We start from the raw sequence: 23477 nt of genomic DNA, 5'->3' as shown, positions 1-23477 counted from the left end.
TGCACTTAACTGGCGTATTCAACAGCTAAAAAAACAAACCACTTTTTGAAACAAACTACGCTAACGTACTTAAAAGCAAACTTTTTACATTGCCCTTCTGAAACTGTAAAGAATCGACGTGCCGGTTACGCCCGATTGATCCGTTACGTAACACAAAAAAACGAGGAAAGCAATTCTCTGTGAACTCGTTCGACATCGTGACTGGGTCTCTCATTTTAGCGGAATTGCGTAATCTCCTAATTCTCTGTGTTTCGTTTGGGACCAACGAAACACTTGGCGTTAAGCATAGGAGTTTAAAAATGGATACAGACCTTGGTTAAAGTAAGGTAATGTGCCAATATTCCATAAAAAAAAACCTGCGCAACTTATTTTATATATTTAGTAGCAATAATAGGGCCACCTTAGAATTTTCTTTTATACAAAAAAGGCCTGACTATATTAATTTATCTGACTATATTAATTTATTAAACCACCTTCTTCTATGCATAACAACAGTAACTTTTTTGTAATTTACTGAAACATTGTCTAGAGCAGACCAAGACTAAGGTTGTTACCAACCTTTAGCTGGTAAATATAAAATTTTTCTAGCTGAGTCATTATTGATTTTGACATACTGTTGGGAAATCGCTTTGTTCGTATTCTCTACACGCCTATGCGCCATTATGTTTGAATAAAGGGTTTCTAACTTTTTGTGTACTTAGTGGGAACAGATGTAAAAATAGAAATAAGTAAATTATCAACATTCAAGTAGGGCAAAGGCCACCAAGCCTAAATCTTTTTGTGAACACAATGACTAAGGTATTAAAAAGTTTTTTAAAATTTAAAATTAAATTTTAAGGTGAAATTTTTTAATATTTACCAATGTAATTTATAATGTATATATAATGTATATAGTATTTTAATTAACTTTTATTTACTGCATTAGTTTAAGTTATTTACAGCTTCAGTTTAAATTTTTGTTAAGGCCATGATAACAATAGACTACAAAAAAACAATTCCATATTATTACAAGGTGTTTAAATTATAATCAAATATTCCAAATAAAAATTATTTCAAAAGAATTTTATATCGATTCTTTAAATAAGTTCAAAGTCAAAGTCAAAAAAATTAACAGAAGGTCATTCAACGTTTGCAAAGTAATAATAACAAAAACAACAAAATATTTATGATAAAACGTTTATTACCTATTTTATAAAAAGAATTTATAATTAAATATTAATTAAAGAAATCATTTAAAATTTTGTTTAACTTCTTAATAGTTACCCTAAGCAAAATCAAAATGGCAGTTGTTATATAAAATATATTTTTTAATTTAGCATGAATATATTTATAATAGTTATATTAAACTTTATTTGGCTGTACAATAGGCCCTTGTTTTTCAAATAAATCCATGCCCCTCCTTTAAGACAAATTTTAAACCCTACATTTACTTTTACGCTTAACTTTATTTTTTTATTTTAAATTATTTAAGAACATAGTAAGGTTATGATGCAAACGTATAAAACGAAATTTTAAAGCGCATTTAAGTAAATCAATCTGTTTTAAAAAAATGATTATAAAGTATCAACAAATATAAGATATTGTTTTATAAAATAGCTTGTTAAAAAAACTAAATTAGCCAGCTTGTAAAATTTTAAATAAAAAAATTAAGGGCGTCGTTTCAATAATCAGTTTTGGGTTACTTTAAACAATACCTTAATGCTTCTCAATTGTCGTTCAATAAGCAAAAATTATTTAGGCAATAGTGAAAAGGAAACATCAAATTGCGATAATTAACGTTCATCAAATTATTTTACGCGCGAACTTAAATTAAGGAAATTCAAACGTTAGTTGTTTTACTACGTTGTTACCTAAAATAAATTATTTATTTCCAAGAAAACTTACGAATTAAACTTCAAAATAAAAAATTAAATTAAATGTTGTATGAAAGTTGATATAGATATTAACATTAATGACCGCGGGGCCTAAACTAGAATTATATTATGTAACGAGGTATATAATACAAAATGGCCACCATTATTAAATCAATTAATCAAAGAATTCAATATAGCTTATTTTCTAAATTGAACCCTTAATTTCTTCCATAAACACAAGCACTTATTAGACATAACTTAATATTCAAGTTATACCTTAAAACCAAAATTTTAGCGCCATTCTTCCAAGATTAAAATAGCTCGTAAGATTTTATAATAAACTTACAGTAACCATGCTTTACCTAATATAAATTTTATAATACATTTTAGTTTCTTTGATTAAATGAACCTCTAGTTAATAATTTATTTATACTGCCCTGTAGGTGAATGGGTGACCAAGCTGCGGAAAAGTATTATAATTAATCTACCCCTACAATATGTCTAATCATTATTACCATTATTCACTGCAGAATTACTAACAAAATTTTACAAATTTAGTTAAAATGTTTAGACGATTTTTTTAAACAACAAACCTAAACTATTTTGAAATATAATTTATTTAGTTCAAATAAGTGAGTAGGGTTTTAATTTCTGTTAACACATTAATATATTTTTAGATTTTAAATAAACTTGTGTTTAATACAAGTTATAGTAAAAAAACATATAAGTACACTGTACTAAAAAACATAAGTTTTAGCAATTTGACTGATTTCTATCTTGTGCACTGCAACAGAACGAACTCCTCGTGCTTGTATCTGGACTGATCACGTGACGAGCCACGACTTTCACTGCTTCGAAATACTCTTTCGCCGTGGCTATAATATAGCGCGCCGGCAAAACGAAGCCATACTTCCCTTTGTCCCTTAACTCGACACCATAAGAATGTTTAACACACAGAAAGCGGTGTGCCCAATCTACGCTTCCACCCGAGACCGTATCTAAGAGTAATTTAAAATAACGAGATTAGGGACTTTTTATGATGTCCCGAAATCGAGTTTTGCTGCGCCACGTGACACGAAATTGTTACGTAACAAAATTTACGTAACAGAAAATGGGTCACGTGGCCTACACTTGTTTCGGTTACATAACCTACTTCCTCGGATTGCGACACAACTGCTAGATTTAATCTATTATAAATTATTCAATTTTTATATAAAATAATTTTCCTTTGTGTATAGGTTTTGTCAAATAATTAAAAAAAAAAAAAAGAGGTTTTGCTATATTATTTTAATGTACGTGGTTGTAAGTTGTTCTAAGCGCGTGTTGATTAATGACATTGGAACTGTCAGAGATTTTGGTATTTTTAGACACAGTTTCCGTAGACGACTAACGTCATAGTAAGTTAAGTAAGTAAAACACAAGGCAAAATTTTTTGTAACACGACCTGATGCTTAACATAGCAACTCACAAGCAATTTGGGATACTGTTCCTTGCGTATATTGTTTACCATACAAGGATTTGATGGCGGCAACTGCGTCTCTAGCGACGTTTTCCTAGAAATAAACGATAGACCACGAAGTTATTTTTTATTTTTGCTCATTAAGTTATAAAGGTGACTTATGTAACCAACTTCTTTTTTTTCTGAAAAAAATTAACCGCTGACACTTTAAGAAGGCTAAAATAGATGTGTTACATAAGCACTTAAACATTAATCCTTTACCGAAATCGGCAAAGTAATTTAAGGCTGTAATGCCAACAATAATTATATAAGCGTCTAACAGCCTATTCTTAGTTTAATGCAAATTCATTAATTTAACTTAATAAAATAATGCGGTTTTATTAGTATTACCAAAACTTATTTACCAATTCAATATGATCTACACTTTTGTTGGAGGTATAACCGTACGGATATAACCAGTATTGAGCGTATGAGTGTACGGTTATATAAGCAGCCAAGTCCAACCCATTCATGTACGATGCCACAGTAGACGTTTCCGGTTCGGAAAACGGCGAAGTTCCGTGATAGACACCAGAGCAAATAAAATTACTAGAAGAGCCGCCTGTTTAAAAATGGCAAAAAGTGTGTTTTTGAATGGTACGTAAATCTGTTTTAACACAAAAGGCCTGATTAATGTAAATAACATTTAATTACAACATTTTTTTCAAATATTTAAACCTCCTCGATTCGGAGTGTAAAAGTTGCGGTTAAGGTCCACACCCCGGCATTCGAATGGGCCAACATCGCTTCTTGTTTTTCTCCATAAACGATCCTACAAAACAAGTAAAGTTAGCTTCTGGTAGTGAGTTTGGTAAACATCAACTGGCTAAATGACTTTAATAATAAAACATTAAAAATTGTAATAACCTTAGTCCATGTATGTCTATATCCATCCACATTCCAAACCGGTAAAATTATCCAATCTAATTCTTTAAGAAATGACACAATTTCTGCATTTTCATTTCTATATTCCTGCACCAATTTGTTGGCTACCCAAATTAAAGAAGCACCAGTAACCCACTCGCGGGCGTGAATTAGCGAGTCTTGCCAAAACACTTGTTTCTTGCTATTATCTTTTTTGGGGACACCGATCTATCAATTAGTTTTTAATAGTGACATCGTCAGTTTATTGAGCATAAATCAATTAGAATTATTTATAAATTTAAATTTAGGCTACCTTTAGAGCTAGAATTCTTCTTCCCTCATAAGTTGTACCAACTTGCCGAAGTTTCGCAATGTCATGATTAGCACGTGCAAACAATCTCATCCAGCGAACAATCTATATGATATTAAACAGTTAAGACATTATCTTTAAACAACATCTTGACCATACTTCAAACAAAAGCAGCCGCTTAATTTACAAACAGCCCGCGGGCTATAAATATTAATTTGTAAAATAAACAACTTTTAAATTTAGATTCGTGATTGTTAAATATAGAAGAATATCAGATAAACATCTTTTCAGGCAAGTATTTATCTGCTATCTATCTTTTTTACGTGGACTAGCCGACATCAATATTTTACGAAGTGTTTGTACTGGAGTATTTATAGAGGATAAATGGAGATAAATAATAAAGCATATTCTTATTTTGCCTAATGTTTAACTTAAAAAGTTGGAGCTCTATTAGCATCGTCCGCCAGTTTAAACGGCTAATAATAAAATAAGTGCAAAAAGGGCGGAATTCACCAGAGAAGATTAGGGTAAGGTAATAAAAAATCCGCCTATTCCGCATTTATAAACTCGACGAACGACGCTCATAGAGCTTCAAAACATTGACCCACACTTTTATAGTTGTGATATTCATCAAAGCGAAATATTTTTCTGTGTCTTTTTCTTCTTATTTGTTTCTTCGGTTTTAAGTTCTGAATTAAAGAACCCACGTCATTAATCCAGTTCGAATAACTGACATTGTTTTTTTCGAAAAACTTAAAAACTTGTTTTTGATATTTTGGCGAAACCATGACGTCATAAAATTGAGATGTCGGAGTTGGATGTTTCCAAATGTCTAGATAACGACCCTTAAAGAAAAATTAATTTAAAAAAAATTACTGTCACTAAATCTTTTTAGCTTTTTATTTTTAGTACCTGTATTTTATCCATAATTTTTTCATTTGTGGTGTTATGAACTCGTAGGACGGCATACCTAAACATTGGTCAATAATTTCACTAATCTCATTACAGTTATATTTTATAAAACATTTATATTTACCCTTCGTAGGTTTTCTTTTTGCACAAAACAACAGAGGTAAAAATAACTAACACAGTAAGAAGATTTAACTTAATATACATTCCTACTTTAATCTAAACTTGTGAACTAAACAAGCTAAGGGTATTTATAAGTTAATAAGGGCCAAATCTCTGACACTACATCCTCTATAAGAACTTCAACCCTGTATTTAAGAACTTAAACTATAACACAACACTTTGTCTTAAATCGTAAACTTTCTCAATACTAAATTAACACCTGTTTTGTCATAGCTGTCAGTTTTGTAGTAAATAAAAAATAAACTCCCTTCACCCGTATATTAAAGGGGTCATTTGCACACTTTATTACACTTTCTACGCTGTTATTTACACAAATAAAAACCAACAACGTAATACTTATGAGCCTGACTCATATATAGAAATATGCGCTTGAACGATTTATATTTCATTCACCGAACTAATATTTACAATAAATCGTAAGAACTCATAATCTCGTCCGTTTTAAGAGATTTTTGACCTCAATGAAAACAACAAAGCGTCAATTGTGGAGATCGTGAGTGGCTTGAAGAAAGAGTGCTTTGATTTCGAGTGACGTTTCGCGAAATTTTACGCACTCATTTCACACGTTAACACATACATAGCACACCTTTTGATGTAATTATTTGCATAAAAATGTACAGTTTGTGAAAAAAATACGAAATTTCTTTTTTGAAAAATCTATTTTTTTTCCATTTTTTTAAGTATACCTTAAACTGAAGACACTTTGTTTAAGTAAATTTTGTTGATTTTATTACAAGCAAAACAAATAAAAATATTTTAAATAGAAATAATTTAGTGATGATGTTTTTGAACAAATCTTAATCCACAATAACCACAACTCTGAACATCGCCTTTATCCTAAAAATAAAATTGTGAATTCAAATGTTTGTTCTGATTATAAGAAATATAAATAAAGTAGTTTTAATAGAAAAAATCTCTTGTATCAATATTCCAACAACCAACAGACTTCATATTTTAATAAAAGTTGTAAAAAAATAAGTGTCATGTAAAAAAAAAACATTACAAATAAATTTCAATTAAAGTAAAAATATAATAAAAAAAACTTTTACTTTTCTAAATAATTTTTTAAATTTATGTACATTTGTAAATTTTTTTTACCAAATTAATATAAACTCGTGGATGCCCAAGTGCAGCAGGGGCATCGGGACCATCCCGTCCATCACAAACTGCCACTCTTCCATCTACTTCAGTTGGGGGAACTTCAGCCACCAGCCTTATTCCCCAATTTTGGTTTACCTTGGTTTTTTAAAGACAAAAAATATTTTCTCATAAATATATATACAGAAAATAAACAATTTATAAAAAAAGAAATCTTAAATATTAGTGCACTATTTAATGCAATAAAGATTAATTTTAGAATAATAACTGTGTGTTAATGATAGACTTAAAAATGTTGCAACCAATAAAAGAGCTGGTTTTATGCGTCTTGACAATAAAAAAATCAAGTAAGAATTTTTATAAAATTGTATAAAATTAGAAATAGAAAAAGGGTCGTTTTAACTTGTAGATTTAAATAAAATCATGAACAACAACAAAATATTTGTTAAAAAGTATTTCAACAAACTTACAAGTTTCTGTCTATTGTGCCATCTATTTCTTCTCCAATCTTTTTCTTCAAAATACTAAAAAACAATAATTTCAATAAATACACTGAATATTACTTTTAGGGTAAACTTAGGCACCTCATAATACCTTTACTAGGTTATCAAAAATGTTAAAAAAAAACTTTTATTTGTTAATTCTAAATATAACTTTATAAGAAAGAAGGCAAGCCTATTGATTATTTGTTATAATAATACTACATTAACTCCTAGAAGTAATCAATAATATTAATTGATCTTAATACCTGGCCAGTATGAGTTATTTCTTCTGTTATCGTTGGAACCGCTTTAGCAGGAACTCGGATAAACTTTCCGTTAACCACAGCAAACTTTGATGGTTGACTTTCCCGAACAACTATTTCGGATGACATTTGACGAACAAATTTATTGACATTTCGTGAATATTTAAGAAACGACATTTTGATTCTAGAATTAGATGAACAATTAATATCAAGCTAGTAAGTTTAACGAATTGTCTGATTGTTAGTCAGGCTTTAAATTTTTAGAAAACTGAGGAGTTTAGCCTTCTTATTTTATTTCTTAATTTTCTTAATAAACAAACAATTACTGGTAATGCAATCATTTAATTTACTTATTGCGCGAAACTACGTAAAGGCATACATTTTCTTTGAAAACGTTAAGGATTGTGTTTTAGTAAATACAAAAGGGCAACACCTAAATAAGAAAATAAAGGAAAACCGGAACATTAAAAAGAGCAAAAATGTGCTAAGAAGAGAGGCATTTGCAGTAATTTTTAGTAAAAGGCAAAAACTATTAAAACTAGAAAGTTGAACATACGTGAACAAGGATTTTACCGTTTAAAAAAGTTAAATGTGCAAAAAAACAAATATTAATCCTAACTTAATATATTAAATTATGTATTTTGCTCTTTAGTACAAAATAATGTCACTCGCTAAAAATTTCCTCTTAAGCAGTTTGTAGTTTTCCGGGTTTTCTTTTTTTATTTATCAACAAAGTGTTTCCCTGGGTTTTTACTTGACGGTTAAGCTTAAGAAAACGTGATTGTTAAAATAACGCTTAGTTTTTTAATGTGAACTTGGGTTTAGGTTAACATCAGTGCTTTGTTTTTAGTTTTAATTTAGTGTTTTATAGTTATAAGGCTGTTAAACTGTTGTTATGTCAAAATCCCCACAAAATATTGTTTTAAAATGCTGGGGAGAGGGCTGGGGATTACCCTCCATAGATATTGACTGTTTATCTGCAATAATGTATTCCTACATATCTAAATCATCAGCCACAATATCACCTTCACTGCCTAAAGATACAATCACCGGTCTAATGCCCGAAATACAAGTGGAAGACTTTGTTTATTCCCGAGCTTTCTCTGTGATTTCAATATTTCGAAGGGAAGGTTATAACTCTGATTTTCCACTAACTGAAGATGCAAATGCTGATACACTTGCATTTTTATCATATATCGACCAAAAGCTTCGTCCAGCAATATTATTTACTTTATGGCTTGATGCAAGTAACTACACCAAAGTTACAAGAGCAGAATATGGAAAACTGTGCGGGTATGTTGAGAAAAGCTAAAAGTTAATTATTTTTTTACCAAAATTACAAAATAAAATTGTTATATTTTGTTACAGATTTCCTTGGAGCTTATGGTATCCTTCAAAGATTAGACGAGAAGTACAAGAACTAATCATGCAAACCAAAGGTCTTCACTCCTCTCTGCAAGACATTGAAAGAAGACTTTACAAGGACGCACAGATTTGTTTAAATGTTATGGAGAAAAAACTGGGAAGCAGTGAATTCTTTTTCGGCAACTTTCCAAGCACCTTGGATGCTGTCTTATTTGGACATTTGGGGGTTTTAATGAAAGCTCCTCTTATATCAACAGAACTTCAGGTAAAATAATATTCTTAAGCGTTGTTTTTGTTTATTTAGCATTCTAAAATTGTTTTTGTTTATTTAGCATTCTCTAAATTCCCATGATAAATTGAAAAAATTTTGCTACCGCATGGAAAAATATTTGCCAAAGCAACCTACACCTGCTTCACCTACAAAATCATTGCAAGCAAAAGAACCGTTTCTTAAACATGACCAGGTATAAAGCTTAGTTACAATGCAAAATTGTTTGTTCATTGTAATAGCAACTTAGTGTCTACTGATAGCACTAATTAATGTTGCTGACAATTCTAAACATAAAAAAGAAGTTATAGTTTATTATTCATAATTTATTTTAAAATAAGTCTATTTACTAGGTTATCTCAATTATGGTGGCATTGTCAGCTATGGTAGTATATGCAATATCAAGTGGGGTGTTAACAGCTAAAAGAAGCAAACTTGCGCAATCCATAGAAAGTTTTAAAAATGAAAATCATAGAGATGACTCTGTTGCTGAAATCGATGACCTTGATACATTAACATAAATTGTGACTTTTATTTTTTTGCGACTGAGTGTTTAATAAATTAAAATTATGAAATTTTATTAATCAAAAAAAAAAATAGTATTTGGTTAACTTATTTTTCGTTTAAACAATAGTTCAATGATGAAAATAGACATTATACAAATAAGCATTTAATAAGCATATCTCTTAAGAAATTAGAGAAAAAACTAATTAGAATAGAAGTATATCAACAACATACAAAAAATAAGCAAAAAGAAATTAAACAAATTACAAAGAAAAAAAAAGGTTTCAAAACATCACCACACTGTTGTTCTACCCTATTAAAGCAGGTTTCAAAAGAGCTAGTGTATTTTTTATATAGCAAGGCCACTACAAATGTTTTCAATTTCCTTTTTTTCAGATAGACATCGATCCAGTTTTGATTTTAAAAGTTTGTTTTCAATTTCCAACAACTTACAGCGACTCTGCAAAAAATAAAAATAAATTTTTGTCAAACATGCCTCTTGTATAGCATATTTATTAGAACACATTTAAAATTAAACAATAAAAACTTTTTACCTTTATGCTAATTAGGTCTTTTTTAGCATCAGCAACCAGCTGTGTTTGTTCTTCTTGAATTTTGGTGTTAAATTTTAGGTCACGTTCTTCCACTGAGCTTTTTAACTTCTCATTTTGTTCAGTAAACTCAATTAGTTTTGTTTTCATGGTGCTAGCTTCATTGTGAAGTAAAATTTCTTTTTTCTAAATAGATTTTTTTTAAATGGGTCCATTTAAATTAGTGTATTTTGGGAACATATTTAAAGTGTCAATGTTTTAGTAGAAGCTTAAATAAATGGAGTATTTATACCTTGTAATTTTCCAACAAATCTTTTATTTCTGCAGATTGTTTTAACAATTCTTTGTTTAACTTGACCATGCCAAGGTTTTGCTTTTCAAGCCTTTTGTTTTCCGACTCCAGCTGTTAAATTACATTTTTTAAATTTAACGTACATATTAAAATAAAAAATAAATATACATGTGTATTTTTCTAAAATGCAGTTAATTAAATTTTAAAATTTTATGAACACCTTATTATTTTTGTCAAGATATTCGTCTTTTTGTTTGGTGTAATCTTTTTTCATCTCATCATTAATTTCTTCGCCTGCTTTTGTACATATTTCAAGGATTTCTTTCTTTGTTGATTCCTCATTTAAGTGACACTTTAAAGATTCAACCTTAACAAAAAAGCAAGTTAAAGAAATGTTGAAAGATGAAATTAAAGCAATAGGACGTAAAATGTAGCTAACCTCGCTTTCCAATGGAAGTCGACTGTCATTAAGTAACTTCTCGAGATCCTGAACAGAATATTCTAAAACTTGAATAATTTCATCTACAGCACCAACATGGGAATTAGTTGCAGTTTCGCCTTTTTCCAAATAAAAAAAGCACATAAAATAATCAATTATATTTCAGCTTACATTTTTACTATTGTAACGATTAAATGCCTATTTTTAATGATGATATGATACTATATTTTGGCATGTAGGCAAATTTAAAAAAAAATCACTGCTAATAAATTCAGTTGGGCTGTCACACAAATAATCAGGGGCCTCCTTGGGTTCTGGTTCTTTTGCTTGTTGGTGGGTGGATTCAGGTAAGACAGCAAGTCCACAGAGATCTAGAATATCTGATTTTCTGCCATATCTTTTTGGTGGAGAGTGATTTTCACTTGCAAACATCGGGTCAAATTTTAGGAATAATGACTGCTTTCGAAATTCCGATTCCTTTTACAACAAACTCCAATTAATTGATAAAAATTTTCCATTCATTTATAAGAAAGAAAAAATTTTTTCCCTAAATTACCCATAAGTTTTATCACAAATAAGAAAAATTAAACTTACTGTTAATACAGATCCTTTTGATTCCAAATAATCGAAATTAAAGCCGGTACTTATTACTGAAAAATTAAAATATTGTGTATCTAAGTTTGTGTATTTTATTATGAATTGTTTTGTAATTTTTTATTTTTTCTAAAGTTTTTTGCATAAAATCTATGCAAGTTAAAAATAGCAGTTTTGTATATTTGTATAATTTAAATTTTTTTTTTAATTACATGTTGTAGCATCTTGAAATTCTCCCAAATCTACTGTTCCTAATGAATTTTCTGTTTGAATATCACCATTCTGAAAATATATTAATATAAATATTTACAGTGGTGATAGTTGTATAGTACCTTTAATATTATTTTAACTTAACAAGATCTTTTGCTAAGATTAGAGGTTTAATATTGCGACCAAATCAAATAAGCAAATTACCGATATTGAATTAAATTGATCGAAATCTTTGTTATTTATTTCCACACCAGGAGTTTTCTGAATATCACTCTTCTAAAAAAAGTTTTTAAATTTGTAATTTTAGTTTCTACATATATACTTTTTATATATGCAACATGAATTTAAAAAAAGTGATTCTACTATTAGTCATTTTAGGTTAGTGTTACCAGTAACTACTTCGAAAACATTGAATAAATAAATAAAATTATTACAAGGAGGTCTGTACATTATATATATACTTTTTTGGTTGCAAATATGTTATCAAAATTACTATTTTCCATTGATGGTATACTTGGTTGTTGTGAATTTCTAAAATTAAAAAAAGATTTGTTTATTGCCTGCTCATAGGCAAACTTAATTGAAAATAAAAATTATCTACCCATTTGTTAAAGCTGAAGGTACTTGAGGCGGAATAAATGGATTGTCAGATTTTTTTAAAGGCTCCGGAATTTTAAAACCTGTTACATGCAAAAAAAATAAGTTAACTTTATAAAATGGTAAGGTTTACAGCTCATTAACTGTAAATACTTAGACATGGTATCTTTGTATTATGTAGTAAATACCTTCTATCACATTTTCCTTTTCATTTTCCACATCTTCAAAAGCAGATTGCAGTTTATTTGACAGTGGGTCTTTTTTAACTGTGCTATAAAATCCACAACATATATTTTACATGCAACCAAGAATATAATTAATGTAAACAAATTTTAAGTTTTAATCATATATCATACCTGCCAGTTTGAACAACAGTATTCACAATGTCTTCTAAAATATCTTTAGCAAATTTCTTATAATCTTCATGGTCATATTTTGTTATTACCTAAAAGGGTTGAAGTCACATGTAAGAAGACGTTTTTGTTATTTCATTAACATTTGTACATTTGAAAATACTCTTTATATTAATAACCAAATTAGCAACTTTGATTTTTAAAATTACACTAAACATAACCGATTTTAATTCTTAAAAGATAACAAGGACATAAGAAACCTCAATTCGATCTTTCCAGTTGGATTCATCATCCAAGTGACGAAGGTCCTTCCACTTTTCACCACTTTGTGAGGACTTTAAGGCACCTTGTTTTGTTTGAATGATATTTTCTGTAATTCTACCCAAAGGGGTTCGAGCTGGAGTTTGGAAACTTACCTATATGGTTTATAATAAAAATATGTGGATTTAAAGTTTATTAAATTAAAATAAATATTGCACAGATAACAATAAATATCATTAGACAATAATATAAAAAAGTTATGATTATTTAAATTTAAGTACTCTATTGTTTTATTTATTTTGATGCTAAATATATACATTGATTTAATATTTACCTTTAAGTTTTTATGTGTAGGGGTTTGTAACAACATTAAATTCTCCCCACATGTTTCCTTAAGAATTGATTGTGGTGAGACTGATGGTGAAAATGTAAGAAGAGAATTGGAATTAATATCACTGTTCATATTTTTAGGAACCAGAAATAATATTTAAACAAAATATAACCGTTGCTGTAACCTGTTAAAATAGCAGTTTGCTTAAACATAAATTACTGCTAGTCTGCCTCTAGACTGCTAGACATATAAATATAACTGATATAAAGATAATGCCAGACTGCCTGACTGCGTATGTTAAAATATTAAATGACAAAACAATTAAAAATTAATCTCGTAATGTCACAATGTTTATAAAATAACATAAAATAACACATCCTAATTTGATTTACGATGTTTTTAAAGCAACAAAACTTTAACAAACTTAAAGAAGGCCGAATCTTGTTGTGATATGATTTTACTCGCGCCGTTGTTTAAAAATGTGTTGACTATCGGACACGCCTGGTTAAACTTGATTAAATTCGAATTCGATATTTTTTACCTTTAAACTTTCTTTTATAACATAATAACTTCTGTCAAAATTATTTAAATTAAAAAAATAACACACTTATTATTTGGTTTTATTTTATTTCAATGAAAATGGAAACATGCGGTACTATTTGTTTACAATTTTTTGTACAACGTGACGTCATCAAAAGTAAAAAACACCAGACAGTATAACTGGTTAACAAATAGGTGAAAATTAACAATTTAATTATTTGTGAACAAGGTCTCTATGCTTTTAGTGGTTTAGCTGTTAGTAGATGTTTTTTTGGTCATATATGTTATTTTAGTTTCTTTGATTGTAGGTGTTATATAAAAATTAATGATAATACAAGCAAAAGCTTCGATTTTGGCTGTGATTGCCTCAAGTTTGTGGAATATAGTTTACCAACTGCGAAATGTGAACAACGTTTATGTGGTGACCAGTGTGGTTGGGACAATTTGTCTCTTTCATGCATACCTTACCTTCAAGAGCCTATACATTGTAAACCTCTTTCAGGTATCATATTTTTTGTGATGTGTATTTTGTTATATATCATACATAGCAAACCTAAAATATTAATTAAAGAAATATATTTTTAGGTTGTATGGCGTTCCTATATGCTTGGGTTATTTATTAGTCTTGGAATAAACATTGTTGTCTATGCACCAGATATATTCCTTTCAACTGGTTTATATCTTCTAATTTTGTCAATTTTCCATATTGGGGAATATTTAACAACTGCCATCTTTAACCCTTCAACACTTACACTGTCATCGTTTATCTTAAACCATAGCCCAGAATATAACTTTGCATTATTTTTAAGCTGTTTAGAACATGGTGTTCTTTTATATTTTTACCCAGGTACTGTAAAAAAAAATAGTAAATACATACAACTCAACAAATGTAATTTATATGCCTTTTTTGCAGATTTAAAAACATGTCATTGGCTTATATACACCGGGTTATTGTTGTGTGTTTTTGGTGATACATTTAGAAAACTTGCCATGTACACAGCAGGTACAAACATCATTACCTAATATGTTACAGTGCTAAAATGTAACTTTTAAAACATGACTTTTTTATAGGTGAGAGTTTCCACCATGTGGTGCAGTTTTTTAAAAGAGATGAACATGTGCTAATTACATCGGGGGTGTATTCACTTGTACGACACCCCTCATATACGGGATGGTTTGTATGGAGTATAGGGTCTCAGGTATTATAATATATTATACCTTACTGTTGATTTATAAAATAACAAAATAAAAATTTGTTGCTTAGATTTTACTGGGAAATCCAATATGCATGATTGGATATACTGTAGTGTCTTGGAAGTTTTTTAAAGACCGAATCTATCATGAAGAGATGTCATTACTAAACTTTTTCGGAAAATCCTATTTGGATTATAAAAGAAAAGTTCACAGTGGAATACCATTTGTTAATGGATATAACATATAATTTTAAAAGCTCTAAATATTTTTAATTGTGATAACTTGTCATTGTAAAAGCTTTTATATTTTTTTATACAGAATAAAAAAAATGCAATTTATTTAAAATAAGGTTTATTTTTGAATGAATTTTGTTGGATTACATTAATTTTTTTAGTATGATATGGCACACTGCAACAAATATAAATTTTAGAAATAACTCAAAAAACTATCCACTTAAAACATTAAGAACAGTGATAATAGTAAGCAGATACAAGCCTTAATTGAGCTCAGGCATTTGCTTTAATAATATCCAAAAATTCAGGCTTTAGTGAGGCTCCCCCAACTAGGAAACCATCTATGTCTTTTCCCTTTGCTAACTCCTTGCAATTACCAGCGTTTACAGATCCTGTTAATATAAAGAAAACGAAGTGATTTATACCTTATCGTTATATAAATACAATTATTCCCACCTTAAGTCTGTAATATAACTACTCAAAATTAATTAACTCAAGAAATGCAATTTCATATATATACCCAGTTCCGTTTGCAAGAGCTACGTTAATTTTAACTTACCCCCATAAATAATCCTTGTAGAAGCTCCAACACTTTCAGAAACATTTTCACTTAACCACTTTCTCAGTTTCTCATGAACATCTTGGGCCTGGCCTGGGGTTGCAGTTTTACCAGTGCCAATAGCCCATACAGGTTCGTATGCAATAACTACTTTACTCCAATCATCTACATTATCTAAAAGATACTAAAGCTTAAAAATTAGTTCGTTAAGGATAGCATAGTTAACCTGGCATGTTAATACTTTATTCTTAACCAGAGGTAAGTAGTAGACAAACCTTTAATATGGGTCATTTGAGCAAATATAATTTCTTCCGTAACTCCAGCTTCACGTTCATCAAGTTTTTCCCCAATACATGGTATTACACTCATACCACTCTCAAGTGCATGTTTAACCTTAAAGGTATAATTATCTTACAATAGATTAGCTATATATAAAAAATATTTAAAAAAACTATGTACAGCATGTGGGTACATGGTACAGTCAAAGCTATGTATGCATTCTTACCAAAAAAAAACAAATTTTTAAGGGACTCTACGTTTTTTTTTACCTTTTGTCCAATTAGTGTATCTGGTTCATTAAAGACATGTCTTCGCTCAGAATGTCCAATAATGGTCCATTTTACTCCAATGTCTAGTAGCATTGCAGGACTAAAAAAAAAACATGTTAAATGTATATAACTATAAAAAAAATTAAATTTTATGACATATGCTACTTGCAAAACTAACTCGCCTTGTTATGTTGTGCTTTATTAGTTACCTTGTCTCTCCTGTGTATGCACCTTTAGCAGTTTTGTAAGAGTTCTGTGCAGCAACTTGAACTTTGCTTGTTATTTTGTCTCCAACATATTGCAGATAAACAGTTGGAGGGGCAACGACAACATCTAAAATTGATGAAAAAAGATAGGAGTAATTTATCCATAACAGCCTGATAGATGTTCCAAATAAGTTTTTTTGAATACCCATTTTTAAACTTGCACATAATAAAACTGATAAACGTAAATATATAAAACATAAATAACTAAGTATTACCAGTATTTGCACAGTCTACTGTATTAAGGTTGTCAATTATTGTGTCTAATGATTTTTTGTCTCCATTCATTTTAAAGTTACCACCAACAAAAAACTTTCGGTCAGCCATGTTATTCTTTTAGTGTGTTAAAAATAGTTAACTACTACCACTAATTTGGTTTAACCTGTAAAGTATACCGAAGTTGTTAGAGTATAGATGCCTTAACTGCTTATTTGTTATGGCTATGAATGCATGTATTTTACAATAACCTGCTACCAAACTGGTGTTAGTGATTAAACTAAAAATAGCATTAAGGAAAAAAATTTTAAAAATCGTGATTAAATAACTTCCTGTTACCGAAAAATAGATTAATAAACACTTATAGAACATATACTGTACAGAGAAAAATAATTTCTTCTGTAAACTTTTTACATGTTTTACTTTTTTTTTTTTTTAATTGTGCATTTATTATACCTTTTGCATTTATAACACAACCTTGCATTGACCTTAATAAAAGCTTGTCACTATATCGCGTATTTTTATTGTCAAGGTCAAAGCTGTTTTAAATATCACGTCAATCACTTAATACAGATTATCAGCGCTTACCAGCGTTAAATCTAACAGGTTAGTTCTTAAGCAATATCTAAGTGTGGAAAACATTTTATGGTAATAAGGGCTTGACAATTTCCCGCTGGAGTTAATTTTCTTTAACAAGCGTAAACAAATCTATCGAGACATTGGCATGGCTCACGTTTGTAGATTTTTAGTTCGTAAAATAAACAATAAAATGTACAATAACCCAATTGCGAAACAAATTTATATGTAAATGTTTATATTTAATTTCATTACTTTAAACTATTATACTACAATAAAAAAACAGACCATATTTTTACAAATATTATGTTAATTTTCGTAATCCTCATTTATAACTTGTTTGTTAACTACTTCGTGTAAGAGAACTAAACAAGACCGATGTTTAAAAAATTAAAATGTGAATTTAAAGATTTAAATTTAAAGATTAAACATGTATTTCCAGTAGGCTATAGGTGAGAGTGTTAGGGTAATATTACTTGTTTATACGTAGTATAGCACTTTTGATCTCTTTTAAATTTTAAAAAATCCTCTAAATTGCTTTTTTTAAACTTACTACACAATCTTTTAATGAAAATTATTTCAACATAAGTAAAATGTTACCAAAATTGTCGAATGAACCAATTTAACCGACTTCTTTGGCACCCCGCGGGCAGTACGACGCTTATTCATATTAGATATTATTGATTTGCAAATATAACGCTACTTGAGGATTAAAGCTACTGATAAATATTGTTATGAAAAAAAGATGCTTACATTTATTTAGAATTTTATTATAATAGCTTGTTTCTTAAAATGTTAGTGTCTAGTTTGATAGTTTGATAAACGACTAGTTTTAGGGAATGCGAATTCCGTAGCAAAGCATAAAAAATAAACCTGTAACGCAGGTGTCAATCATAAACGTGGTTTATTACACAAAATAAGGCAGTTAAACCGACAGACAACACTAGAAAAACGTAGATTTATTTAAGAATTTTTACCACAATTTATATCCCTTTAGTTGTTATTCGATCAATTACAAAAAGTGCTGTCTTTCCGTTTATTTGTAGGCTATAACGTAGAAATGTGTAGGGAACTTCTTTAGCTTGTAAATGTATTTACATGTATAAATTAAAGCGTTGGGTTTAATCTCTTAAGAAAAATTTAAGTTGAAACTGCTTTGATGTTATATTTTATTCAGCTTGTTAAAGTATCGAATTTCTGGTGAAGTCCTAAAAGATAATTGGCTTATGAAAAATAACAATTTTTATAGCATTTAATAAGCAGTAAAAGTATTTTTAGCAGAAATATTTAAAAACCATGCCTATAGTTAAGGTTCTGCCCTGTAATTAATAGATAGACGACTAACAAGTTCATTTACTTCTTAAATCGCATTAGCAATGTTTATGTTACTTAAAATCAAACAGTTAAATTGTACAGTTTAATTAAATAATAAAAGGAAATGCTGCGTGATGTAATTATCATTTTGCTCTTGGCATTTACGTATTTTCTGTAAGTGTTTAATTATGTAAATATCCGTATTACCTTATAAAAAAATCGCGAATATCACTTTTGTGGTTTTTAATGTCGTTTGAAATTTTATTAGAATCCAGTGGCTTGTTTAAAAGATCGTTTTAAGAAATTGCTTTAAATTAAGAAAATAACGACCGAGTTATAAAGGCGCTTTATAAAACCTTTTTAATCGAAAATAGTTTAAAAATTTTAAATAGTTTAAAATACCAACGTGTTGTGTATATTCGAATACGTAGTTATTTTCGTTACATTATCCCGGATAAACAACGTTCGTAATTGAACGCAAGTCCTAGAAATAACAAAGTCGACGGTAATGGCACGTCACTAATATATAGATGACAAAAGGGGCGTAGTAATTAGTTTATTTATTCACTTAAGTCGAGACCTATTCCGGCTTAGAGTCGCACAGAGCAGCTATATAAATTTTATGTCACAAACTGCCCATACAACAGAATGTTTTACTACTTCGAAATGACAACAAGAAGTTACTTGCCAAAAAGGTTTGTGAACTTTGACATAGATAAGGAATACGCACGCAGAAGACAGTCAGAGTAGTTTTAAAGGCAGTTAGGGTAGTTTTAAAGTCAAATTGATTTCGGAAAATGTTAAATTTAAAAATGGCACCAACGTGTACTAATCATTTTTTGTAAACAAAGAAAACTTGCTTGTTCTAAATATATAAAATAAAAAATATTAGGCTTAAGGCAATAGCTGGTAGTTCCACGTAGAAGTTTTAATTAAATTTTTATTAGACGAATAAAACATTAATTAAAATGCAGTTTGTTTCTCAGTTATTATAATTAATTTGTTTAGTATTTAACTTAATAGTTATATTTAGGTTGATTGTATATAGGTATAAATATGACAGCGATATCCTATTATTTAGGAATTGTGTTTTACATTTTTGCATTAACCGCATATATTCAAGGAAAAATAATTTCACAGAATGAGCAAATAGGTAAGGTGGCAAAAAACTAATTTTATTTTTAATTTTTTTTAAACTTATAATTTTTTTAGTGATTAATGAAATAACCCTTGCACGTTGTGATTGGACGAAATACTACACGCTCGAAAGCCCAAGTTCACAAAGTTTAGATTACGCCATCGCACCACGTGACTGTACAAATGTTGTGGCCAAAGAGTTACGGCATCGAAAAACTAGAAAACAAATTTTGACGGTAATTAAGGAAGTTTATTTCTATTATTGGACATATGTTTACATAATACTTAATACATTAAAGCTAATACAGACATGATTGTATAGGTAATCTAATTAAAATTAATTTACAAGACTAAACTTTCTAGGTAATTTAAACAGGGAAGTATCCAGTTAATTACAGTTTTATTATAAACAAATCGTAAAGTAAATCACCGATGTTTTGTCAGTTATAACACCTTTAAACAAAGCCAGGATTTTTATTATTTTAACAGCCTGGATTTTCGACGTTTACGACCGATCTTAATAGCACGTCGGTGTTTGCTTGCTTGGATTGCGCAGAGGATGTGGAAGTTCGATTTAAATATTGCACAGATGGACCGAAAGATCCGACCGAATTAAAAAGTAAGAAAAAAAATCCGAATTTAAACAACAGAAGGCCTTTGCTTTGTATTTACAATCTTGTAGACTGATACAATATGCCAGCAATTTACATCAATATAAATACAATTAAATCTAATTATTTTCTGTCTGTGTTTATTAATGTTATGTTTTGTATTACAAGGTTCAGAATGTTGGGCGATGGGTGACGTACATTATTGGACTTTCGACAACAAATATTACGACTTTCATGGTTGCAAGAAATATGTAATGGCCGAAGTTGGGCCAGTAAGATACAGATTTCCATATTATTTTAAGTAAGTTTTTGTGCAACTTATTAAAAAGAATCATTAAACAAAAAATAATACTATTTTTATTGTGCATTGTAACATACAGTAGAAAAAAAAACATTAAAAATTTATATTTAATTTGTTTAGGGTTGAAGTTCAAAACGAAATTCGAAATAACCTTCCTGATGTTTCATTCACGCGTGACGTTCACGTGACCTTTGGGTCCAAGATGTATTCGTTAGAGAAGAACGGAATAGTTAAGGTATAACTCAAACTGATAAACAATGCTTTGTGCCAATTTTGTCACCAAGAATAACATAATCATAATATTTGTTTTATTTTAAACAGGTCAACAAAAAAGTTACTGAAATTCCTTACAGCGAAATTAAGCCCAATTATTGTACAGTAGATATATTTGATTTACCCATGGCAATGGAAAGTGGATTAACAAATAAACAACTTTTAATTGCTTGCCCTGATTTAAGTGCACCAATTGTAGTAAGTATTAAGTGGTGCTTTAATAGTTAAACAGATTGTATATATATACTTAACCTAAGTGTATAAAAAGCATATTTTTTTAGCATTTTTGTATTTGAAATAAATACTACTTTTGATAATGTTTTTAAAATAATTTTGTGTTTTAGGTAACGTTTGATGGTTGGTATTTTGCAAGTGTAAAAATTCCGCCCGAGTATCAATATTTTGTTCAAGGTCTTTGCGGAAATTTCGATGGAAATTCAAGAAACGACGAAGCTATTTCTACAGACCGATTTATAATGGGAGGAGAGTAAGTTAATTGAAATTTCGATTTCAGTTGTTAATGTTAAAAACAATACAAAAAATGCAAAATATTTTTATTAAATGTGTCGTGGTTTTTTAGTTGTCCAGGCGGAGAAAATCTTTCGGCGAAAAAAGACATGAAATCGAATATAGGAAAGTATATGGGTTGCGATACCGAAAAGGAAATGTCAATTTTAATGGATTCTGACAAGTGTGGAAAATTAAGTAAAAATTCTGATGACAACATGTTTTCAGCTTGCATCACAGTAAATAACCTTGAACTGTTTCAATTTCAATTTAGTTTTACATTCTTGCCACATTATTAAAATAATTTAATTTGAAACGTTTCTGATAAGTGGTATGACATTTTGTAGAATCCTAATTTACCTTCTGGCCTCGCGTTTTACTATGAAATGGCTTGCGTGTATGACTCATGCGTAACCGGTGACGTCACGCAGAGTATTTTGAACGCCGAGCTAGCACTTGTTCAAACGTGTGAACAATCTGGTCACGTGATCGAAGGCTGGCAAGCAGTTTTACAAGGTAAGTTATGGGCAAGTTGACATGTTTATTTAGGGTTTGAATATTACTCCACTAAATAGTAAAATGGACAGTTTAACTGTAGGTATGCATAATTGTAAATTAAAATATATAGCTGGAAAGTTATTGTGAAAGTTAGGTTCAAGTATTTATTTCGAAGATATAACGTGCCTGTCAATTGAAACCCCGCCCAACAGTCAAATAAAGGTCAGCAACGAAGCTTTAAAAGTCGGAACACAAATTACAATGACTTGTGACAAGGGTTATCAGACTGTCGGATTTGCAACTACTACTTGTCAGCGAAATGGATTGTGGTCCAATAAATTAGGGCCATGTAAATGTAAGTAGTTGTGTGTCACTTAAAAGTTATTTTAAACCACAGCCTACTTAAGATGTTGTTAATATAAGATAAGAATATTTTAGTGCTGTAAACAAAATTTAAACATTCTTTTAATGAAGTGTTTTTCATATAATTTCATTCTGCGAAATTGGACGCGTATCAAAATACCAGTTAAAATCTAATTGCCAGAATAACAAGAAATACTCTAAAATCTTATTTGTTTATTTTTATTTTAGTAAAATTATGATTGTTATACTTTGTTTAGTTGATGATCCATGCGCTTCAGAAGAAGACTTACAGCCTGACATGTGTGTTACGTGGTCTAGGCGTGGATTTTGCGAATCTAATCAAGGTTTTATGTCATTGAGATGTAAAGCAACTTGTTGTAGAAGAAGAAATTTAAAGCGAAAATCAAAATCTAAATCAGGTAACTTAAAAATAAAGAAAATATAAGAAAGCTAACTACATTTATAATAATATGTAAACAACTTGACGATTAAAGTAACCTATTTCATTGTTTTAGTTCAATGTATCGATGCCCAACCTTTAATGTGCAAAAAGTTATCAAGCTATCGCGAATTTCATCGGAATATGTTTTGTACTTCCGGTGGCTTTGGTCCACACTGTCAGAAATCATGCAAACTTTGCTGATTTTTTTATTTTCTTTTTTCTTTTAATTGTTGTCGTAGTTTAGTGTTTTATCCATCAATAAAAAGAACCTTAAAATCCGTTGACCGGTGAAGGTAATTTTTTCGCAGTGGCGTGTAAATTGCTTTTTGGGGGAAACAATTTGGAAAGTAATTGGTTTATGGTTCCCAATAATGCAATTACTGTTACTTGGAAACGTCTGTCAACCATACAACTTTTCTCAGTTAAGGTGAATTACCTTATTCTGTATACCGTTCGTTTACGCATGGGTAACATAACGCAAATTGTTGTTGCCCTAAATAACTTTTCTACATTATGTTAAAACAAATTATATATTTAGCCAAAAATGTTTTAAGTAATTTTATATTTGTTAAATATATAAAATAAGTTTATTAAAAGCTATTGCATTAAATTAAAATATACACATTACGCTGTATTGCATTGCAAAAAAAGTGACACGAAGAAAACAATTGTTTGTT

General features: G+C 29.5%; 7 protein-coding genes across 8 annotated transcripts; 3 read left to right on the top strand and 4 right to left on the bottom strand.

The window, feature by feature from the left end:
- Positions 1-2439: 2439 nt before the first annotated feature.
- On the bottom strand, positions 2440-5729 carry LOC145742632 (carboxypeptidase B-like). Of its 2 annotated transcripts, none has more exons than XM_082560407.1 (9): positions 5562-5729; positions 5438-5495; positions 5134-5370; positions 4529-4630; positions 4219-4443; positions 4030-4123; positions 3717-3913; positions 3322-3406; positions 2440-2851 (listed from the first exon to the last, which is right to left on the bottom strand). In XM_082560407.1, exons 1-9 carry the CDS (start codon positions 5639-5641, stop codon positions 2607-2609), a joined length of 1323 nt encoding a protein of 440 aa, XP_082416533.1. In that variant the 5' UTR covers positions 5642-5729; the 3' UTR covers positions 2440-2606. The 2 variants fall into 2 exon arrangements, with proteins under 2 accessions (XP_082416533.1, XP_082416534.1); XM_082560408.1 differs by having other exon boundaries at positions 2718-2851; positions 3298-3406.
- A 590-nt stretch (positions 5730-6319) lies between these two features.
- Positions 6320-7664, bottom strand: LOC145743695 (NADH dehydrogenase [ubiquinone] iron-sulfur protein 6, mitochondrial-like). The gene is made up of 4 exons (XM_082561727.1): positions 7464-7664; positions 7186-7239; positions 6716-6853; positions 6320-6454 (listed from the first exon to the last, which is right to left on the bottom strand). The coding sequence occupies exons 1-4, from the start codon at positions 7635-7637 to the stop codon at positions 6389-6391; spliced, it is 432 nt and encodes a 143-aa protein (XP_082417853.1). The 5' UTR covers positions 7638-7664; the 3' UTR covers positions 6320-6388.
- A 652-nt stretch (positions 7665-8316) lies between these two features.
- LOC145741877 (metaxin-1-like) lies at positions 8317-9775 on the top strand. Its single transcript, XM_082559546.1, has 4 exons — positions 8317-8753; positions 8829-9090; positions 9158-9289; positions 9447-9775. Exons 1-4 carry the CDS (start codon positions 8356-8358, stop codon positions 9612-9614), a joined length of 960 nt encoding a protein of 319 aa, XP_082415672.1. The 5' UTR covers positions 8317-8355; the 3' UTR covers positions 9615-9775.
- LOC145741876 (uncharacterized) lies at positions 9454-13397 on the bottom strand. Its single transcript, XM_082559545.1, has 15 exons — positions 13229-13397; positions 12894-13049; positions 12637-12725; positions 12469-12551; positions 12285-12363; positions 12145-12214; positions 11888-11959; positions 11686-11755; positions 11474-11529; positions 11140-11356; positions 10880-10998; positions 10661-10807; positions 10441-10551; positions 10152-10334; positions 9454-10057 (listed from the first exon to the last, which is right to left on the bottom strand). Exons 1-15 carry the CDS (start codon positions 13355-13357, stop codon positions 9947-9949), a joined length of 1692 nt encoding a protein of 563 aa, XP_082415671.1. The 5' UTR covers positions 13358-13397; the 3' UTR covers positions 9454-9946.
- Positions 13398-14077: 680 nt separating this feature from the next.
- Positions 14078-15312, top strand: LOC145741261 (protein-S-isoprenylcysteine O-methyltransferase-like). The gene is made up of 5 exons (XM_082558821.1): positions 14078-14267; positions 14351-14612; positions 14679-14768; positions 14837-14964; positions 15030-15312. The coding sequence occupies exons 1-5, from the start codon at positions 14091-14093 to the stop codon at positions 15204-15206; spliced, it is 834 nt and encodes a 277-aa protein (XP_082414947.1). The 5' UTR covers positions 14078-14090; the 3' UTR covers positions 15207-15312.
- On the bottom strand, positions 15277-16940 carry LOC145741262 (triosephosphate isomerase B-like). The gene is made up of 6 exons (XM_082558822.1): positions 16781-16940; positions 16509-16632; positions 16300-16399; positions 16027-16144; positions 15752-15925; positions 15277-15584 (listed from the first exon to the last, which is right to left on the bottom strand). Exons 1-6 carry the CDS (start codon positions 16887-16889, stop codon positions 15466-15468), a joined length of 744 nt encoding a protein of 247 aa, XP_082414948.1. The 5' UTR covers positions 16890-16940; the 3' UTR covers positions 15277-15465.
- Positions 16941-19690: 2750 nt separating this feature from the next.
- On the top strand, positions 19691-23222 carry LOC145742856 (alpha-tectorin-like). Its single transcript, XM_082560684.1, has 12 exons — positions 19691-19821; positions 19881-20041; positions 20295-20424; positions 20585-20717; positions 20838-20952; positions 21039-21188; positions 21335-21477; positions 21571-21736; positions 21845-22013; positions 22171-22350; positions 22616-22777; positions 22874-23222. Exons 1-12 carry the CDS (start codon positions 19725-19727, stop codon positions 22999-23001), a joined length of 1734 nt encoding a protein of 577 aa, XP_082416810.1. The 5' UTR covers positions 19691-19724; the 3' UTR covers positions 23002-23222.
- The last annotated feature ends 255 nt before the right edge of the window (positions 23223-23477 follow it).

The sequence above is a fragment of the Corella eumyota genome, chromosome 2, assembly GCF_963082875.1.
Source record: "Corella eumyota chromosome 2, kaCorEumy4.1, whole genome shotgun sequence".
Lineage (NCBI taxonomy): Eukaryota > Metazoa > Chordata > Ascidiacea > Phlebobranchia > Corellidae > Corella > Corella eumyota.
The sequence above is the reverse complement of the archived record's forward strand: the minus strand, read 5'-3'. Positions and strand labels throughout refer to the sequence as shown.

Coding starts and splice junctions, on each gene's coding strand:
- LOC145741877 (XM_082559546.1), top strand. CDS start 8,356: ATGTCAAAATCCCCACAAAATATTGTTTTAAAATGCTGGGGAGAGGGC. Junction 8,754..8,828: donor GAATATGGAAAACTGTGCGG/GTATGTTGAGAA, acceptor ATTTTGTTACAG/ATTTCCTTGGAGCTTATGGT. Junction 9,290..9,446: donor CGTTTCTTAAACATGACCAG/GTATAAAGCTTA, acceptor TCTATTTACTAG/GTTATCTCAATTATGGTGGC.
- LOC145741262 (XM_082558822.1), bottom strand. CDS start 16,889: ATGGCTGACCGAAAGTTTTTTGTTGGTGGTAACTTTAAAATGAATGGA. Junction 16,633..16,780: donor AGTAGACTGTGCAAATACTG/GTAATACTTAGT, acceptor CATCAATTTTAG/ATGTTGTCGTTGCCCCTCCA. Junction 16,400..16,508: donor GCATACACAGGAGAGACAAG/GTAACTAATAAA, acceptor TTTTTTTTTTAG/TCCTGCAATGCTACTAGACA.
- LOC145741876 (XM_082559545.1), bottom strand. CDS start 13,357: ATGAACAGTGATATTAATTCCAATTCTCTTCTTACATTTTCACCATCA. Junction 12,364..12,468: donor AAAGGAAAATGTGATAGAAG/GTATTTACTACA, acceptor TGCATGTAACAG/GTTTTAAAATTCCGGAGCCT. Junction 11,530..11,685: donor ATTTCAAGATGCTACAACAT/GTAATTAAAAAA, acceptor TTAATTTTTCAG/TAATAAGTACCGGCTTTAAT.
- LOC145742856 (XM_082560684.1), top strand. CDS start 19,725: ATGACAGCGATATCCTATTATTTAGGAATTGTGTTTTACATTTTTGCA. Junction 19,822..19,880: donor TTCACAGAATGAGCAAATAG/GTAAGGTGGCAA, acceptor TAATTTTTTTAG/TGATTAATGAAATAACCCTT. Junction 22,778..22,873: donor AAAATCAAAATCTAAATCAG/GTAACTTAAAAA, acceptor TCATTGTTTTAG/TTCAATGTATCGATGCCCAA.
- LOC145741261 (XM_082558821.1), top strand. CDS start 14,091: ATGATAATACAAGCAAAAGCTTCGATTTTGGCTGTGATTGCCTCAAGT. Junction 14,769..14,836: donor ACTTGCCATGTACACAGCAG/GTACAAACATCA, acceptor ACTTTTTTATAG/GTGAGAGTTTCCACCATGTG. Junction 14,965..15,029: donor TATGGAGTATAGGGTCTCAG/GTATTATAATAT, acceptor TTTGTTGCTTAG/ATTTTACTGGGAAATCCAAT.
- LOC145742632 (XM_082560407.1), bottom strand. CDS start 5,641: ATGTATATTAAGTTAAATCTTCTTACTGTGTTAGTTATTTTTACCTCT. Junction 5,496..5,561: donor AAAAAGAAAACCTACGAAGG/GTAAATATAAAT, acceptor ACCAATGTTTAG/GTATGCCGTCCTACGAGTTC. Junction 3,407..3,716: donor GTGTAGATCATATTGAATTG/GTAAATAAGTTT, acceptor GTTTATTTCTAG/GAAAACGTCGCTAGAGACGC.
- LOC145743695 (XM_082561727.1), bottom strand. CDS start 7,637: ATGTCGTTTCTTAAATATTCACGAAATGTCAATAAATTTGTTCGTCAA. Junction 7,240..7,463: donor AAATAACTCATACTGGCCAG/GTATTAAGATCA, acceptor ATTGTTTTTTAG/TATTTTGAAGAAAAAGATTG. Junction 6,854..7,185: donor GGCACAATAGACAGAAACTT/GTAAGTTTGTTG, acceptor TAAAAAACCAAG/GTAAACCAAAATTGGGGAAT.